This window comes from Gossypium raimondii, chromosome 9 (genome assembly GCF_025698545.1).
Source record: "Gossypium raimondii isolate GPD5lz chromosome 9, ASM2569854v1, whole genome shotgun sequence".
Taxonomy (NCBI): domain Eukaryota; kingdom Viridiplantae; phylum Streptophyta; class Magnoliopsida; order Malvales; family Malvaceae; genus Gossypium; species Gossypium raimondii.
This window is the reverse complement of record NC_068573.1, coordinates 33,450,195-33,470,817: the sequence shown is the minus strand read 5'-3', so window position 1 is coordinate 33,470,817 and position 20,623 is coordinate 33,450,195. Positions and strand designations below refer to the sequence as shown.

General features: G+C 34.3%; 1 protein-coding gene and 1 long non-coding RNA gene across 3 annotated transcripts; both read left to right on the top strand.

Moving 5' to 3' along the window:
- The first annotated feature begins 11,324 nt into the window (after positions 1 to 11,324).
- On the top strand, positions 11,325 to 14,755 carry LOC128032759 (uncharacterized). Of its 2 annotated transcripts, XR_008189067.1 has the most exons (3): positions 12,488 to 13,319; positions 13,430 to 13,474; positions 14,529 to 14,755. It is a non-coding gene; the product is annotated as an uncharacterized LOC128032759 (long non-coding RNA). The 2 variants fall into 2 exon arrangements; XR_008189066.1 differs by lacking the exons at positions 12,488 to 13,319; positions 13,430 to 13,474 and adding an exon at positions 11,325 to 11,623.
- A 934-nt stretch (positions 14,756 to 15,689) lies between these two features.
- Positions 15,690 to 16,592, top strand: LOC105799136 (uncharacterized protein At1g08160). The gene has a single exon (XM_012629537.2). The coding sequence runs from the start codon at positions 15,757 to 15,759 to the stop codon at positions 16,354 to 16,356; it is 600 nt and encodes a 199-aa protein (XP_012484991.1). The 5' UTR covers positions 15,690 to 15,756; the 3' UTR covers positions 16,357 to 16,592.
- Positions 16,593 to 20,623: the final 4,031 nt, after the last annotated feature.

The following is a 20,623-nucleotide window of genomic DNA, read 5'->3' as shown; positions in this document are numbered from 1 at the left end:
TATTCACACTAGGTTGATTATTTATTTGTGTCAATTTGTAGATTAAAAATTTAAAAAATTAAAATATACTCTAATTCTATTTTTATTTTTAAAGATTTAGAGTCTCTAATTTTTGAATTAAAAAATTTAGATCCAATTGTTGTCATTATTATTATTTTTTTTGAAAATGGCTTCCATAGAGTATTAGAGAAAAATAAACCTGCATGGGCGAGGTCAAGTCCAAAGACAAAAGCAGCAAATTGTAGCATGTCCTAATACAAACAGAAAAATACCAAAGAAAAAACAGAAGATAAAAGAAAAAGAAACTCAAAAGGCTGCCCCATAAGCAGCTGATGGAAGCCGAAAATCCCAAAGCCAAATCCGATGAGCTTGCAAGCATAACAATGGAAAAAAAAGAAGACACAACAAGGACAAGTAGAGAGATGCGACAGTTCCAGCCCAATGCATGTGACGAAATTAAGGCAAAAAAGTGTTCAACCCCTTGTCCGTAGCCATTGCGCTTTCCACCTGAAACGGAACCTCCTCAACCCAGAAACGATCCGATGTCCAACGAAATCCCAACGCCGCAGGTTGGTAAGCAACTCGATTATACTCTCTGAAGCAATGACAAACTATAGCCGCAGCAAAAAAGGTAATTAATTGTAACCTCCCTTCTGTAATCAGTGCCTGGATCTCTGACCGGTTAGCCTATGTGCTATTGAGTTTGTGTAGCACATGAAGATAGTCCCCTTCAAACACAACCCAAGCTAGACCAAGGTCCCGAGCGAATTCTAACGCCGACAAAAGAGCCAACACTTCTGCAGCAAAAGCCGACGAAACCTAACCATGGATCCTAGTACAAACGCCAAGCACTTAGCCCTGGGCATCTTGTACCCCCTTCTGTATGCAGCATCAAAGTTAGCCTTAACCAGAGGTGCAGACGGAGGATGCCAGCGTGCAGTGCGCAAAACTCTCGGAACCGTTCCTGGCATGGCCAGCACCGATCGGCCACCCATGTAGGATCGAATAAAAGAGACCAACTTAATAGACGTCGAACCAAGGCTCTCGTGATAGTACCTGTCGTATGACCACCATAGTGCCCAAATCGTGGTAAGGATAAATGCTAACTTGTCCCAAGTATGTACTTGACAAAGAAAACCCAACCAACTCACAAGATCCGAATCATTGTAGGTACCATCCCAGGATACGAGCAGTTGATTCCAAACCGAAATGGCAAAAGAGCAGTCCCGAAGCATGTGAATAAGTGTCTTAAGTATATTTAGGCATCTAGGGTAGAATTGTGTGGTAGAGATATATCGATTGTAAAGGTTGTGTAATGTGGGTACATAATTGCAATGGAATCTCCAAACTATTATGTGAACTTTAGGAGGGACCCGAACCTTCCAAATTGTTGTAAACAAATCACGTGAACTTAGTGGGTTAGAGGGACTATAGGGAATAGGGACTTGTTGCATAGGCCAATGAAGCAACCTATAACCACTACGGACAGAGTAACAACCTGTTGGATCATCTTTCCAGACTATCAAATCATCACCAGCCAAACGAGAGAGAGGAATGCTTAAAATGCGAACTGCCTCAACGGTCGAAAACAACTCACTGGTGTGACATTTTGAAATAGGTTGATTATTTATTTAAATCAAATTATGGAGTAAAATTTCGAAGGTTAAAATATGATCTAAGTCCCTATACATGTGAAATTTAGTCTCATTATTTTACTCTTTTTTTTTAGAATTTAGGTTCAATTATTACTCAGATTCAATCTTTTAGTTAAATTCAATAGTGTAACATTTTAAAATTAAACAAAAATCACTTAGTAATGATGTGATTAAAAATTGCATTGAAAATGTTAATGTGAATTTTTTCTTAAAAGCATACATTCGAATTTGTCATAATAGAATAATTATTTTGTTGGAATAATATTCTTTAAAAATGGGTACAACATTGTAATTGAAATAGTTAACAACATTAACTATTTAGAATAATTAATGATATTATAAAACTAGAAGGACCAATTTATGTTAAAAATAAAGTATATGGATTTAATCCTAGTTTTAGCATAGTATAGGGCTAAATTTAAAATTTGACCATTGTCTTATAATGTAAAAAAGTAAGTCAAACTCAAAAGATGTATTTGTCTCTAAGACCTTTAAAGCATTCAAATATATATAACCATGTAACATTTTAATTGAAAATTTAACTATATTAACTATTCAAAGCTACCTAATAAAATTATGACAATATAGGATTAAATTATGTTAGAAATAAAAGTATAATGATTAAATTTTAAATTTGAGTATACTTGAAACACTAAAAATGAAATCAAATCATTTTCGTGAAATGCCAAAAAAAAAAAGAAAAGAAAAGGAGGACAATTTACCTAAAAAAGCCGTTTTTTTCAAAATTTATTGAAATGGGCCATTTTTTTGATTATTTACCGGAATGGGCCATTTTCCGGGAAATCGCGTCCCGTCGCCAGCGATGTCGAGTGCGATGTCAGACATCGCGTCACATCATCATGACTTGCCGACGGAAGGAAATCGCCCTCAAGGACGCGATTTCCTTCCACGCTAGCGTGTCGCTACCGACGTGACGCGATGTCCTGACACGTAGCGCTTTCCTGGGGACGCGATTTTGACTTTTTTTCACGTTTGGTTTTTTTGGCTTTTAGGGTTTAGGGTTCAAGCTTTTTAGGGTTTTTAGGTCCCAGAATAAATTATTTCGAGTTGACATTTCTGGTCAAATAGTATAAAATCGCTTCTACCAAGATGCTATTTGAGAAGAAATTGTGAAATCGCGCCCCCGTGGACGCGATTTTGCTACAGTAGGTTATGTAAGAAATAAATTTTTTTGACGTTTCTAAGCAAATATTATAAAATCGCCTCTACCAGGATGCTATTTGAGAAGAAATTGTGAAATCGCGCCCTCGTGGACGTGATTTTGCTACAGTAGGTCATGTAAGAAATAATTTTTTTGACGTTTCTGAGCAAATAGTATAAAATCGCTTCTACCAAGATGCTATTTGAGAAGAAATTATGAAATCGCGCCCTCGTAGACGCGATTTTGCTACAGTAACAAGTTTGGGCTGAGGCTATAAATTAGGCAGAAAATGTTCTTAGAATGCATAAGTCATAGTAGAAACAATTTAGAGAGGCTAAGAAAGTTAGAGTTTCAAAATGAGTGAACGTATTAGTGCTGTTATTTACTATGATGGTGAGGTTTGCCACACCGAGAATGGTGTTGTTTTCGGAGAATACAGTGCGACTGTCATTTAACCAGAACATAGATTTGACAGAACTTCGTAAAAGAATTAGGCGTAAAATCTTCGGAACGACGCCAATGAAAGTTCTATCAATCACGTATCGATTTTGTTCTTGTGTTGATCCGGTGACATATGACTCGTTCGACATAAAATGTACTCGTAGCTTGGAGGCAATGGTGCAGACTCATCTTGCTAGTGGAGCAACTTATATTGAGTTATATGTACAATTTACGTCACCAACTAATGTACTTCCGTCCGGTGTTCGAGATCTATACACGACTCCTGTCTGACACTCGGTTAATGGGTTACAAAATACGGAACAGCCTATGTTCGGTAGAGGTGTCGAATGCACATCCCCCGCAAGACACTTTGTCGGTGGATGGGACATGTACGTCGGTGGCTCGACGTTTGATGCTGGAAATACATACTGGGGAACTACATCAAGTTCTAGTGGATGGCAATCTACATCCAATTGGGGACGTTATCAAATACCCAGAAGAAGGGATGACGTACTACCTACGATGTCAACCGGTGAGGGGACATCGTATGCTGCAGATGATTGTGGGTTAGAAGATGACTCCGATGTGGATCCACCTCGAGAGCCCGAGCCGGATGGTGCATACGTGAGATTATTTTCTGAACCGGAGCCGATTCCAACAGAAGGTGAAGATGCTGAAAGGAGTTCAGATGAAGAAGAAAATCCACAATTCAGAGCATACTCACCTCCAGCCCACATGTATAATATCGATCTATCAGCGGATGATGCGTTAGAGTTTCTAGATCTACCACACCGGTTGCGCGATTGTACAAGTTCGGGGGTAGATTTCAGTGAACTTGAAGTTGGTAATTAGTTTACCAATAAGGATAGTTTTATTGGTGTTTTGAAACAGCATAGCATCAAAAACGGTGTTAATTACCACGTCGTTAAATTAAAATCTGATAAGTTTGAGGCGAAATGTGCGGTACAAGACGACACATGTTCATGGAAAATCGTGGCCTCGTTAAGGAAAAGGACAGGGTTGTGGGAGATAAAAAAGTACAAAGGTCCACATACATGTGCTGCAGGTATAGGATTGAATGTATCTGAATAATAATTTTATTTTGCAATGTTGCATTATTTAATGTACTCCCTTTGTAGGTGTTTCACAAGATCATCCCAAAATGGATTCAGCTATGTTAGCTAGCTTGATACTGCCCACGATAAAAGCAGATCCTAGGACTTCAGTGTCGGTGATAATTGCCAATATCCGTAGCCAAATGGGGTACACGCCCTCTTACCGCAAGGCTTGGATAGCTAAGCAGAAGGCGTTGGAGAAGATGCATAGTGGGTGGGATGCCTCATATAATGAAATATGACAGTGGTGTCAAGTGCTAGAGAGATACGTCCCAGGTGCCATCACAGACCTTGAAATAGAACATGCGTACTACAATGGCTGATACGTGGATGCTAAGTGTTCAAACGCCTATTTTGGACCTTTAAGCAATGCCGAGACGCATTTCTATACTGCAAGCCGATGGTACAAATTGACGGTACCTTCATGTTTGGTAGGTATATTCATCGGCTATTGGTTGCAGTAGCACAGGACGGCGGTGAGAGAATTCTTCCAATTGCATTTGCAATAACACCGGGGGAGTCGTCTGATGACTGGGATTTCTTTCTCTCGAGGTTAAGGAGGCTTGTGTGCCACCAACTTGATATTTGTGTTATTTCAGATCGGGGCGCCGGTATACTAGCTGCATTTGATCGAGAGGGAAGCTTGTGGCAGCGCACACACCATAGATATTGCCTAAGACACGTTGCTTCGAACTACTACAGGCAATATCCATCTAAGCGTAAACGACGACAAGTGACCAACATGGGTATTTAGTCTATAACTGTATTATTTCGTTTGTCAATTTGAATTAGTTTTATTGGTAGAAGTGGTATAAAATATTCGCTATGATCTTATATTAGCAGGGTATGAAATAAATAAAGATCGTTTTGCCGAGATGTTGGCAATTTTACGATCCAAAAACGGAGAAGGGGTGGACTACCTTTGTAACATACGTTTCGAATAGTGGGCACAAGCATACGACGGAGGCCTACGATATGGCCATATGACGTCGAACCTGGCAGAATGCATAAATTCTGTTCTTAAAGGAACGCGCCATCTACCGATAACATCGGTTGTGCGAGAGACATATTTCCGCTTATGGGTGCTATTTCCAAAGCGAGCAAAGAACTTATGCAGCGATGCGGGTGGCCATGTATGGTGCAGTAAGGTAGTTCAAGAAATTAACAAGGCGAAGGCGAAGGCGAGGGCAAACATCATGCACACAGTGTGTCACGATCGAGACAATTTATGGTTTCGCGTGACGGAGTTTGACAGACCACACCAAGGTGTTGTTGGCGGGCAATATCGTGTACACTTGCGAAACATGACTTGTGACTGTGGGAAGTTTGATGGACTTCGTTTTCCATGAGTTCATGTTATTACAGTTTGTCAGAAACTCCGTCTGGATCCGATGAGTTATGTGGACGAAGTGTACAAATTAGAAAACATGTACAATGTATGGAGACACGTTTTCCCACCGGTCCTAGATGAACGTAAGTGGCCGCCCGTATCTCTTGTTCCTTTTAAGCTGTTACCGGATAGAGAATTGCGTCGCAAACCAAATGGTCGACTTTGCTCCACTAGAATACGGAACAATATGGATATCCGAGAAACAGCCAGTCAACAGAAGTTGTGCGGATGGTGTAGGAACCCAGGCCATACAAATCGATCATGCCCTAATCGCAATAGTTGAATGTAATTTTAGAAAAAAATATTTTATTAAATTATTAATTGATAATTGTATTAATTGTTAGTAAAATTATCAAATTAGTTTAATTTCTTAATTGTTAGTACTAGTCAAAATATTTTACCAAATCTAACATTATGTAAAATTATGTAAAATTATGTAAAATTATTAAGTCCCAAAATTTTGTTAATGGTTAGTAAAATTATCAAATTATGTAAAATTATGTAAAATTATTAAGCCAAAGAAATTTTAATTAAATTAGGTAAAATTATCAAATTATGTAAAATTATTAAGTCCAAAATTGTGTTAATGGTTAGTAAAATTATCAAATTATGTAAAATTATTAAGTCCAACAATTGTGTTAATGGTTAGTAAAATTATCAAATTATGTAAAATTAGGTTAGGTTAGATTTTTAATTAAGTTAGGTTAGGGTTAGGTTTTTAATTAAGTTAGGGTTTTAATTAAATTAGGTTAGGTTAGAGTTTTTAATTAAGTTAGGTTAGGGTTAGAGTTTTAATTAAGTTAGGGTTTTAATTAAATTAGGTTAGGGTTAGGTTTTAATTAAGTTAGGGTTTTAATTAAATTAGGTTAGGGTTAGAGTTTTAATTAAGTTAGGTTAGGTTAGGGTTTTAATTAAATTAGGTTAGGGTTAGAGTTTTTAATTAAGTTAGGTTTTTAATTAAATTAGGTTAGGATTAGGATTTTAATTAAATTAGGTTAGAGTTAGGGTTTTTAATTAAGTTAGGTTAGGGTTAGGTTTTTAATTAAGTTAGGTTAGGTTAGGGTTTTAATTGTTAGGGTTTTTAATTAAGTTAGGTTAGGTTAGGTTTTAATTGTTAGGTTTTAATTAAATTAGGTTAGGTTAGGGTTTTTAATTAAGGTTAGGTTTTTAATTAAGTTAGGTTAGGGTTAGGGTTTTAATTGTTAGGGTTTTAATGGTTAGTAAAATTATCAAATTACGTAAAATTATTAAGTCCAACAATTGTGTTAATGGTTAGTAAAATTATCAAATTATGTAAAATTAGGTTAGGGTTAAGGTTTTTAATTAAGTTAGGATTTTAATTAAATTAGGTTAGGGTTAGGTTTTTAATTAAGTTAGGTTTTTAATTAAGTTAGGTTAGGGTTAGGTTTTTAATTGTTAGGGTTTTAATTAAATTAGGTTAGGTTAGGGTTTTAATTAAGTTAGGGTTTTTAATTAAGTTAGGTTAGGGTTAGGGTTTTTAATTAAGTTAGGTTAGGTTAGGGTTTTTAATTAAGTTAGGTTATGGTTAGGGTTTTTAATTAAGTTAGGTTAGGGTTAAGGTTTTTAATTAAGTTAGGGTTTTTAATTAAATTAGGTTAGGGTTAGGGTTAGGGTTAGGGTTTTTAATTAAGTTAGGTTAGGGTTAGGGTTTTTAAGTAAGTTAGGGTTTTTAATCAAATTAGGGTTTTTATTACATCAAATAGAACTTCTATTTTATTATATTAAATAAACTTCTATTTTATTACATTAGATAATAAATTCAAATACGACAATCAATGTCTATGCCCGGGGGATTCGGTTCCACATGGCGGCCGTCGACGGTTACGCGCTGGATTCCTCATTCCTCTAGCTTCCGGCGGCAGTTGTTCTTCCTCCGGTGGTGATTGTGGTTCTTCCGGTTCGACATTTGGTTGTCGGACTTGGGACAATGATCCACCTTCAAAGAATAGTGTATGTGGAGGTGTTTGCATCATGAACGGCGACAGTATTTGAAAGCCATACGTTGGTGGCGAGTGGTAAAAAGAAGAGCTCCTCGACGGCCCCCCTTGCGATCCCTCCTGCGCTGCTGGCCTAGATATCGGCGGTCCGCTTCAAGATAACAGAAATGGAGCTGAACCGCATTTGGCTCCAACCCGCCATAGGATTCTAAAAGGATACATGTAAGGGTTCGGTACATATAAGGGCTAGGAAACACACATGGCATCATAGGGAAAGGCGGTTGCATGGGTATCATCTGCTGAATTGTCGCGTCAGTGATGCGTCGGTGCTCTCGTTAGGGACGGTGATTGCATGGCCGATGATGAGCCGGTGATCGTCTGGGCCTCGTTGAGGGGTGCCTTCGTAGTCTTCGTCTTGGATTTAGAGGCCCGCGCCTTTCCCTTCCGACACGTATTTGCCGCTGCTTCTCCTTTGGCGTAAGTAAATACGGCTTGCCATGGATCCTAAACGATGGCATGTATTCTGGAACGCACGCTAACTCCGGAACGATGATTTGTTCCCGAGTAGGTAGATATTCATGCTGATTTTCCCACATTTCCGTGTACTCGGACCAATATCTAGGCCAATCCGTACCTAATAGCCGAAGGTCGATTTTGTGGTGATCGTCAAACACCTCAAGGTCCGCAGGAATCAGTTGTCTACATCCAAACTGTCGTAGCACACTGTCTGTCTGGTGGGGCTCTACGGTTGCATAGTTGATCAACATCACTTTCGCGTGCTGCGCTCGATTTTGTAAAACTCTTCCGGATTACCGCCCAATTGCCGGATCCTTGTATGGTGTCCATTGAAACTATATGAACATGATAGAAATATTAGTTATATACATAATACTAAATACTAAATACTAAATATCAATCGACTAGCGAATGTATGGAAATATCTATTTGCAATAATACTTACTTCGCTTCCGACCGCTGCTCCAATAGAAGCCGATATCTTCAAGTTCGATCGGTAATCCACGATAACTTGCGGATGGTTCCACCTAATTAAATAAATTTTAGCATACTTTTATTCTTACAAAATCTACATAATAATTCCAAAATGTAATATAAAATTTACCTCGTTACGAGTGGGAATGCATATGGGTGGTTCACTCGAGGACGAGAAATGGAAAGCGAAACCGTGCCCATGATTACGAGCGACAGCAACCTTCGATGTTTGCTCTCCTCGGTCGCGCTCAAGACATCTCCCGATATAATATTGCTAAGACGGCAGACTTCAACTAAATTCACCGGCTCCTCTAAAATCAACGAGTTTTAGCACCACCTTAGATGTACACTCTCGTGACGTGTCGTGCATCGATAACCTCCAATTATTTGAAGAATGTATGATCGAGCATATCGAATTCTTTCAATTTCGTTGAATTTGCATTCGGATCGGGAAGGTGGCACGTAACCAGCCCATCTCGACCTTACCTCCATCCATTTTATCCGAATAGCGCCCAAAGCTCAGAGCACACCGCCTCCCAATTGCTAGATTGGGCACCCGTGATCGGGTGCTCGCCCACCGCAATCCCAATTGCAGATGGACATCTTCTAGAGTGATAGTGCACTCTCCACATGGAAGATGGAATGTGTGCGTCTCGGGTCTCCACCTCTCGATCAATGCACTGATCAATTTCAGGTCCAACTTGCATCCTCGGCCTACCGTCGCCACGTGCCAAAAACCCGCTTCCCGCAGGTAGTTCTCTACTAACGGTGATGGAGGAGCATGCATATTCCGGATATTGCATTCCAATACCCGATCTTCGACTTTTATAACAAATAATAAATTAATAATTATCTAAAATACATAAATAAAAAATCTTAAATAATATTTAAAAATTAAATTTAATACTTACCATTTTCATTTGCTCCACCGATATGTGATTCCTATCAAGACGAATTAATGATCCGCCATTGATGAAAATATAAAAATTTAAAATTATTTTTAAAAATATAAAAAATTTAAAATTATTTTAAAAATATAAAAAATATAAAATTATTTTAAAAATGAAATTGAGGGAAATTGAAATTAAATATGGATTTGAGAGAATTTTGGAAGGAAATTGAGAGGATTAGAGAGGAAATATTAGATAGGATTTGTTTGTGAAAAAAAATAAAAGGGTGGGGGTATTTATAGTTTTTTTTTTATCGTTGGGGGGCAATAGTCAAAATTTTGACAGTTGGGGTACTGTTCACGCACGGCCTACATTGCGTCCACGTCGGTAGCGACTGGCCGACGTGGAAGGAAATCGCCCCTCAAGGACGCAATTTCTTTCCACGCCGCCAGGTCGCTGCCGACGTGGACGCGATGTCCCGACATCGCACTCGACATCGCTACCGACGTGGACACGATTTCCCGGAAAATGGCCCATTCCGGTAAATAATTAAAAAAACGACTTTTTAGGTAAATTGCCCAGAAAAGGAGAATTGGTGGATGTCCACGTGTCAGTAAGAGGAAGGTCCAAAGTATTTTTTAATAGTAAGGTAATGATAAATTTTCAATTTTGATATGATGAAATTTAAAATTTAATGTTTATACTTTAATTTAATATAATTGGGTTTTCTATTTTGACAATCACATTAGTTAGTCCTTTGATTAAAATGTTGATATATTTTTAAAAACTATTTTTAACACACAAAAAATTATCTTAGTTAAAATGTATATTTTAAGAAAAATCGCCTCAATAATTTAATTTGAATAGATAATGATATTAATTATTTGGACCAACTAATGGTACTATAAGAATATATGGACCAAATTAGATTGAATTAAAATGTAGATACTAATCATAAATTTAAATATAGTATAAGGATCACAGTCATAATTTAACCTAAAATAATTTATACCTAATACCATCACCTTTATTTTTAAAACTTCCATCGTTATAATTATTTTAATAAGTATATATTAAAATATCACAAAATAATGTGGGTGAAAAAGTTTGTGTAATAATTTTAAAATGTACAAAATATATAAAAAAACCATTAGTTGAAGCGGTAAAGATAAAATTTTGTAAATGCTTATGGTAATCTTACCATATGCAATATTTTTAATGGTTGTATTTAAAATATAAAGAAACAAAAGTACTATCGTGAGAATATAACTTATATTAAATATGAAAGGACATTTTAGTAATTTTTGATTGAATTGGTGCCGGTTGATTTGTGATTGTGATACCAACTCAGTCAAAGATTTAAATAATAAAATATAAATATTGAGTGTACCAATCTTGAACAACTTAACGATACATAGCAAATCTCAATCCTATTTTTGGAGTTATAAATTTCCACTAAATTTAAAAAAAAAATATGAGGTATGGCTCTACTTTTGGTGATTCCCTAGATAAGTTCTGATTTTTAGTCTAATTATTCATTATAATATTAATTTATATTTGTTATTCTTCGGATTATATTATTATAATTATAAATTTATTTAAAAAATAATGAATAAATATGACACTTAAAAATTATATTATAAGATTAATTATAACATGCTTTGCCTCAAAAAATACTTTGCTTGGATTTGGATTTTTACTTTGTCTCCATTAGTGCTTTAGCTAAAGCATATGTATTGTTTTCTCATCGTTATTGCAAAAGAAGGGGCAAAGGAAAGATACCAAGTAGAAATTTCCATCCAAATGATGGCGCAAACCTCAATTTTGACTTAAAATTTAGGCAGATTTTGATCACATCGGATCATACATGTCAAGGATTGTCTTCATGATGGGGTATTATTGTTTTTGAAGGTCACGATTTTGTTCATTCGAAAAAATGCCTCATGCAACCACGGTCCAATACTTAACTAACGGGGGCGGCTTAGGACTTGCTTAGAGGTGAAGCTTGAATCAGAAAAGAAGGTAAGAACTTCAAGTCCCTGTCCCAAAATTCATTACCTTCTAAATTTATCAGCTTTGGTGCTACTTTCAATATGTTATACCCCTCATTTTCACCAAAGTATTTGTTTTTGAAACTTAAGCCTTGATCATGGAAATCAGATTTTCATTAGAGATTTTGTTTTTCTTGAATTATCTTTTTTTCTTCTTCTATATATTCGTTTTAATGCTTATTTAGATACAAATACGAGTTTTTAATATGGAAATTTGAGTACGAGGATATAATATTCTAATGATCCTTTAAATATATGAAAAATTTTAATTAACGTTTGGAAAGTAGTATTTCAAAAATAGTGTAAATTGAGTACTAAACAATTTGATAAACCATATTCTTATACTTTTCTAATATATATTTTATTGGATTTTAACTAGTTGTCTACTTTATTCTTATCATTTACACAATAATTGAAATCTCGGAGAATTAAGGGTTTTTAAAATTCTAAAGACCGCATAATTTAAAAATAATATTAAAATAAATAATATAAAAATACGAAATAAGAATATCATTAAATTTATAAATATATAAATATTTTTAATAATATAATATAAAAATTAAAACTAAATTTTAAAGTTAATTTTTTATTTTATTGTGATAATTTCAATTGAGAATTTGAATTACTCAAATTGAAATCTCTTTGAAATGTTAAAACTATCTATTATGTTTATCCAAATAAGTAAATTTATTTTTAAAATTTTATTAAAATAAAAATACTTAAAATCTTTCACCAAAACACACTCTAAAATTTTTATTATATTTATGATGACACGACCACCCAAATCCATCATAAATTAATATAAAATAATCTACTCAAAATGGATGGTCGATGCATTTACTTACAATTAGTGTAAAAACAACGGTGACATTGAGATTAAATACTCTAGCAATACTTGTCACATCCCGAAAATCGGGTTAGAAGAAATTGGATTGTGAAATTATGTTAAAGGAAATTAATTTGGTTTAATAGTTAAGTATTGTGCTTGTGTGTGTGAGATTCTGGGTTCAAATACTGTTCCATGAATTTTGTTAATTTTTGCCCAAACTCCTATCTTTGAGCTTATAGCTTAAGTATTATTTTTGCTCAATTGATGATAAGAATGAGTTTATTAGTTCAGTGGTTAGGTGTCAACTTATAAACTCAGGGCAAATTCTGATAAGGATAACTAATCAGATGTATTAGGAGTTAGTGGGTGGTTTAAAAAAAAAAAAGAATTATCTCCTAATTTCTCTTCCATGTTCCCCACTTTTTCCCTGATTTTGTTTTTCACCTTAGTTTTCTAGAGTTGTTGAAATTAATCTGATGTTTCTTTTCCCAAAATATTCCTTCTTCTTTTCTCTATTTTGATCTCTGCAAAAACTCCTTCTCTTCTTTATTTTGTTTCCAATTATTATTATGGAGACTCTATTTTTCTGCTAACCTTTGTGCTGTGCATTTTGAACGAGAGTTAGCGAGTTCATCATTATGTAAGTGTCATTCATGTTCTTTTCTTTTTATTTTTCCCATAGTATGTTATTTATTTTTTCTGGTTTTGTGTAAGATGAATGGTTCTAATGCATATTTAGTTTTGTTTTGATCGTTAATGGCCTCTTGTAGGTGAGGATTGTTTTAGCATTTATTTATTCAACGTATAATGGGTTTTAGGAAATACTGCTGCAAGTGTGGTAAGCAATCAAATACTTTGAAGGGACTATTACGTTTGGTGTTAAGGCCGAATTTAGTGTTTGAATTTGGTATATCATTGTTCATTGATTTGTTTTGGATGACGTTTTAGGGTGCTGGAATTGCGTTTGTTAAATCGGTATCAAAAAACGACCAGGTGTGTAATGAAAACTCGAGAAAATAATGAACGACAAAAGCTAAAAATTGAGACCGTCGGCGCCACAAGGCCGTGTGCCGTGTGAGCCCAAAAATTGATAAGTTTCCCTAGAGTCGTGTTCAATGTATGAGTCGAATGTAGGCTTCTTGTAGGGTCCGTATGATACAAATTAGGCCATAAATCACGATTCCTGATATTCTGTTAGCATAAAATATAAATTATGTACAGATGTTAATAAGATATAGGTTAAGTATAATACTATAAGTAGTGTGAGTTTTTAACAAAAGTTGTGCATTAATTATTTATGTTTAAACGTTAATCAGTTATGATTAATATATGTTTTGAATCGTGATTAAATGATGATTGAGAAGTACTAATATGTTTACCAATTCTGAAACTAAGGTAAATGCTCTGACTTGTATTCTGTGATTGTTTGATCGGTTGTGTGATAATGGAATATGTTATATTTTGACACTCATGTTTTGTGATATTATGACATGATTTTTTTTAATTAATTTGATCTCTTAATACGAGATAAATTTTTGAAATCGCCATATTTGATTGCATGTTAAGTATGCCATTGTCCTGATTCTGTTCTGTGTGTCATATCACGTGCATGGGGTTGAGATGTTTTTATAAGGAGGAAGTTCTGATAGTTTAATGATCTGCCTCATCTGGTAGTTTGTCCACATTTCTGTTTTGGTAGCTTGATTGCAATATAGTGGCTCGACCACTTATATTCTGATTTGACAGTTTTAACTGCAACTCTGGTGGTAATGTCTACAATTATCTGTTGGTGTGATTTGGATGGACGAGTTCTGGAGAACACTATTTTGGTGTGTAGCGGAGTTGGGTAGGAAGTTTTCTGAAAAAAATCTAGATTTTGGTTTTCTGAAAATTCTGCATCGGCATAATCATGCATTCTCAGTTCTATTTGCTTGTGCGTCACGAAATTCTCTTTGACACTCTGATTTGTATATATGATCTCTGTTTAGGTTTAGTTATACACTGAGCTTTATAGCTCACCCATTTTATTTTATTACTGATGTTTCAGGTAATCGGTAAATTAGAATTGGACGACGTGCGGGAGCTCGGGTGGTTTAATCAGTTAAATTAAAAAAATGGTGATTTTCGTAATTTTTTATTTTGGTATTTTGGGAACTGTAATTTATTTTTGGGCTTTGTTTTGGTTTCTGTTTAATTCGTCGGTATTGATATTTGCGAACGTGATACTACAAAACCTCACAAGTTAAATTTAAAATTCGGTTTTCTAAATTAAAACTCTGAAAGTTTTCCGTTGCAAATTAGATAATCCCTAAAAAGTTTTTCTGTAAATAAACAAACGACTTCAATGAGTATTTTCCTTAAAACTAGAAATGATTTGTCAAAATACTTATTTTCAAACACGATTTTGAACTCAAATTTTGGGATTAAGTTAAGCGTTTACGAAATTAAGTTTTTCTAGACATTTGAGAAAGTTTTTGGCAAATTTTATATTTCTGAAAAGCGTTTTTAGTTTGATTGAAGCAAAGGATTTTAAACAAGTTAACGTAATTCCTCAATATCTGGTTATGACTTCTAGGTCGAGTTTGAGGTTTTACAATATTGTAACGTGAGACAAAAAAAAAATTAAGCGTACCATACTGAAAGTAAACATCCATCCAAAGGGTAATCAGTGAAGCTTCTCCACATAAGCAATTTGGGGGTTTTTTTTTTAACAATTATCTCTCTATCGTACAAGCAAAGCCAGTTAAGACTTCAAATTGATCCTTTATATAAAAGTTTATTCTTCCACTCATCGTTGGTCCAAAGTCTAAAAGCAAATTAGTATATATGGGTTAATGTTTGCTATATATATATATTATAATGTATGTTAACAAAATGATAACAAATGCTTAAAAATAAAATTAGGTGAATTTAGTTTTAAAATTTTTAATGAATATCAAATATAAATTCTATTGGGATATTACCCCAGCTGCAGGCTTGAGCTAGCTTGGCCTAAGATGCAAGGAGTGAGTACAGCAATGAATCTTGCATCATTTGAAGGAGAAGAAAAGAACATAAAATGAATCTGTCTTGAGTTCCATTCAAGAAACCTTAAAGTCCCTCCAAGGGAATCAATAAAGAACAAAGACAATAGGGAAAATGAAAAAGAAAAACCATTCAGAATTCCCTTCGCCTTTGTATATATATTGAAGAAGTTGATTAGGCAAAATATTCGCCAACTTTTTGTCCTGTATAAAACAGGTAGCAAGCATCCAAATCATAACTGTCCCTCAAAAATGGCTGGTAATACAGCACCAGCTACACAACAGCCAGTTAAGCATTTTAACCTAGTAAGATGTGTCGCCGTTTGCTTGCTAACCCTTATTGTTCTTGTTGGTCTAGCCGTCCTCATCACTTGGTTAGTCATTAGGCCTAAAAGGTTGGTTTACACCCTTGAAAATGGTTCACTCCAACATTTCAACCTCAACAATAAGCATATCAATGCCACCTTTGATTTTGTGCTCATGGCATATAATCCCAATACCAAAACTTCCGTCTACTACGACTCCATGGAGTCTGTGGTGTCGTACAAAGATCAAACTCTCGCGCTTGATACGATCGATCCTTTCCATCAACCTCATAGGGACACGGCTCGAGTAGAAACCAAGCTCGTGGCTCAAAATTTGGCACTGTCGCCATCGACGTATAAGGACCTCAGGGGTGAAAAATCATCTGGAGAGATCGAAGTTGACGTTCATTACAAGTCGAGGGTTCGATTCAAGGTAGGTATGTGGAAGTCGAAACATCGTACTCTAAAAATTGTGTGTCCCTCGGTGAAACTGCACTTTTCTTGGTCTAGACATTTTGAGAATGTACCATGTGAAGTAGAACTCTAGTTTTGTTTTGTCTGGTCTTTCTCCCATTTTTACATGGCTAATTTGTGTTCTAATGTTGCCATTTTGTCCTTTGTGAAAATTGTTTTTCTTTTTACTTGCTCTCACAAAATGCAAAATTAAATGTATTAACCGGTATACACCTCGTCATTGTAAGAAAAAAATTGAATTATTTTGCAGTAATTCAAACTACTTGGAGGTGGTTGGACAAAAAATGTGTTTAAATTCTTAGTTGATAACAGTCCCTATTGGTTATCCTTAATATATATATATATATATATATATATATATCACACCTAATTAAGTTCATACTGCTAATTAAAATAATCAATTGAGTTCTTGTATTAAATTTGTACTCAATTAAGTTCTACCATGAACTAAAATAATTAATTAAGCCCCTCCGTTAAAGGTTTTCGTCATTGTCTTCGTTGATCGTTAAAATAAATTGATAAACCAATCAAATAGTGACGTGACGACTTATGGTTTAATCTAATATTTTTCCCATAAAATTATTAAAAAATCATAAAAAATATAGATAAAATCATAAAAATAAAAAATTATCAAAAATATAAAAATGATTAATTATTTAAAAAGATGAAAATTGATATCAACTTATAAAATTTATAAAAAAAATATAAAATAATCTAATAAATTATAAAAAATATAAAATTAATAAAACATATTTAAAATATTTAAAATTTTGTTTATATTTTTTATTTTTTAATGTTTTATTTAATTGAGCCAGACAAATCAGTCGAACTGGCAAATCGATAGTCTGATCGGTTCGATCATCGGTCCGATTCTGAAAATCGTGCTTAGAATTTCATTCTGACATATGCTAATAGTTGGATAATGAAATTTTTGTTTGATAAAAATATTTAAAAATAAAAAATCAATTTAACCGCCTAGTTCTCAGGTTAACCAGTATAATGGCTTTCCTCGGACCAGTACTCTTACCGATTTTGGGCTAATCGGTCCAGTTCAAGTATTTATGATTTTTTATAATTTTTATAATTTTATATCAATTTTAATATCTTTTAAGAATTCTAACACATTTTTTACTTTTAAATAAGCTTTATTAATTTTATAAATTTTTAGGTTTTATAATATTTATAAGTATTTATATATATATATATATAATTTTAATAAGTTTATATTAATTTTAATATTTTTAATATTTAATATTATATTTTATAATTTTTTAGTTTTTCTAATTTTTATAAAATTTTAATCATTTTATGAGAAAAATTAGATTACACTATCACGTTTCACCATTTAATTGGTCTGTTAATTTATGTCAACGATCAACATGATCAATAATGAAAATGCTAACGAAATAATTAAATAATTATTTTAATAAATGAAAAGATTTAATTAGATGTGAATTTAATATTAAAAGTTTGATTAAATTTTTTTACATTCGGACGATATTTATTAAAATCCTCACGACTCATCTCAGCTACGTGGAGTAGGTAGCCATATTTACAAAAGAAAGCATTCCATTGGCCTCTCTTTTTTAAAGTTTACCGAGTTAACACTTAACATGAAGAAAGTTCGTAAACCATCATAGACTCTTGAAGTAAGGAATCTGGTGTTGAAAAATAGAAATAAAATTATAAAATGGGAACTTACATGACAGGTAACTTAATTATATTTAAATTTTCTTCATCAATTTTTAAAACTCTCAAAATGGTTACTTTCGAAATTTTAATTACTTTAGAATTGATCTAAATTGCATTTGTAGGAATTGATTTGACATAGCAAAACAAAGATGGTTGAATATTGTCATAACTTTGAGTCTTATACTCAATTTGATTACCAACAATCTAGACTACACAACATGAACAACATATAACAAGAGCAACAATATTGTTGAAAAATATAAAATCGAGATGTGTCTGAGGAAGTGCCCACTTCCTTTACCACTGCGGCAAATAACAAATTTTTATATTTAAGAGATTGACAATTTATTGAATTATATCTTTGGGCTAAGTCAAGATCATGGATTATATTTAGCCCATTAATGAAAATCATCACTTGGAGAAATTTATTTGGAGAATCAGATCATATCAAATCGAGTTTATCAAATCTCTTAGATCAAGGAATTTGGATTGGATCAAAACATTGAAGACATATTCCAATCGTTCTTGTTTACCTTATTTGTTATTATTATATTGTATTCAACTAGTTTAGTTGTTATTTAATAGAGATTTTGATAGATTTTCATTATGTTAGTAAGTCTCGAAAAATTCTATATAATTGAGAGGCTTGTATAGGTTGATGTACGGTGAACAATTGAGAGTACTTATCTGTTCAAGTGAGGAACATTATTTGAGAGAGTGCATTTAAGATTGTAAAACCTTTATGTTGTGGTTTTATAGACTAAGTTTTCAGGGAAAGAATTTAGTGGTGAGAGGTCCAGTCTTCAAAGGTAGAATAGTGAGGAATTATATTGGGGTGTGATAAATTTATGATCACTAATTGTAGTTGTTTAGAGATGGTGGGTTTTTCTCACTGAGTTAGGCTCCACAGGCGTAGGGAAACCAATTTGTGTAAACAAACTTTGTTGTTCCCCGTTTACTTTGTGTTTTCGTAGTACTTGGAGAAGTGCCAAATTCTACAGTCACTTGTCTTTATATTTAGCTTATTAATCGATTACTTCTTTCTGGTCAACAATTAGTATCAGAGCCTCCCACTTAACATAATAGTGTAGATTCTTGATGTTGCTAATCGCTAGCTATGGAAGGATTATCTACCTCTCGATCCCTAACGTTGGTGATTGGTCACTATCCTCATTGGACGGCTTACATGAAATCCTATATCAAATCTATTGGTGAAAAAGCTTGATATTCAATCCTCACAAGATGGGAGCCACCTATAATGGACACTGAAGATGGAAGAGTGACTAAGCCCGAGATTCAATAGACAACCAAAAAAGAACGCCTTGCTAATGCTAAATCTAAAACATTGTACACAAACTTCTGTGGTGTAGATCAGGAGTTTAATAGCATGTTCCCATCCTGCACATTAGTGAAGTTGTAAGAGCATGTCCATCCAATACACCAATAGACTCATAAATGAATAACCATCCAACATACCAAGGTATACATAAGTATAGTGTAACACCCCTAACCCTTATCCGTCACTGGAACAGGGTTACGAAACATTACCAAACTTTACAAATTAAATACGAACATTTCTCAACCTTTATTACACATATTAAGAATCAATCATATAACACTCATATTGTCCCTTAGATGGACCCTCGAGGCCCAATATTCACCTTACAAATGAATCGAGATTAAACCGAGTACTCAGGGAATTTTTTCCAAAATCTCAAAAAATTTCTTAGAAGCGAGGGACACACACTCGTGTGGCTCACATTGCCAGGAGACATGCCCGTGTCTTAGGCCGTGTGGGCATTTGATATGTGGCACACGGCCGTGTCCCAGCCTTACCCGTGTAACTCTCTGACTTGGGTCATACGGCCAACCACACGCCAGTGTGCTAGGCCGTGTGCAAGGTGCAAGGGTCACACGGCCAAGCCACACGCCCGTGTGCTAGGCCGTAAGTAAAAACCTGGGTATTCTGTTTTGAAATTCAAGGTGCAGGGGACACACGACTAGACTACACGCCCATGTGCCAGGCCGTGCGTCACACACGGTTGAGACACATGCCCGTGTCTCTGCCCGTGTAGACGAAAATAGGCCGTTTTAAGACCACTTTTCTCACCCATTATGATATCACCCTATACACAACATTTTAATATCTCGATACATCCCAAACAAGAAATTAACTCAAGCCAAATATCATGTTTTAAGCATGACATACATCCTAAACACTCAAATTCTTAAACTTACCTATTTAATCCATCTAATTGGTTTATCAAAATCTACTACTAGTTACATAAACATACATACAATATATATATCATTCACAACCACATTTCAAATTATATCATTGTCAATTCAACCCTATACATGCCATATAAACCAAAATTTACATTGTAAAAACTACCGAATTAAACTGGATAATGTAGCTTGATGTGTTGATCCGATCTTCCGACGACACGTTAATCTACAAGAACATTAAACAACATGAGTAAACTTAATGAAGCTTTGTAAGTTCAATAGGTTAAACATTGGCTTTATCGAACTTAATATGATAAATTAAATTGTAAATAAATCATACATTTTTCCCTGTCAATTGCAATATAATCAATAAACACACTTCCTTCAGATCAATATCAATAATAATCTATAAATCTTTC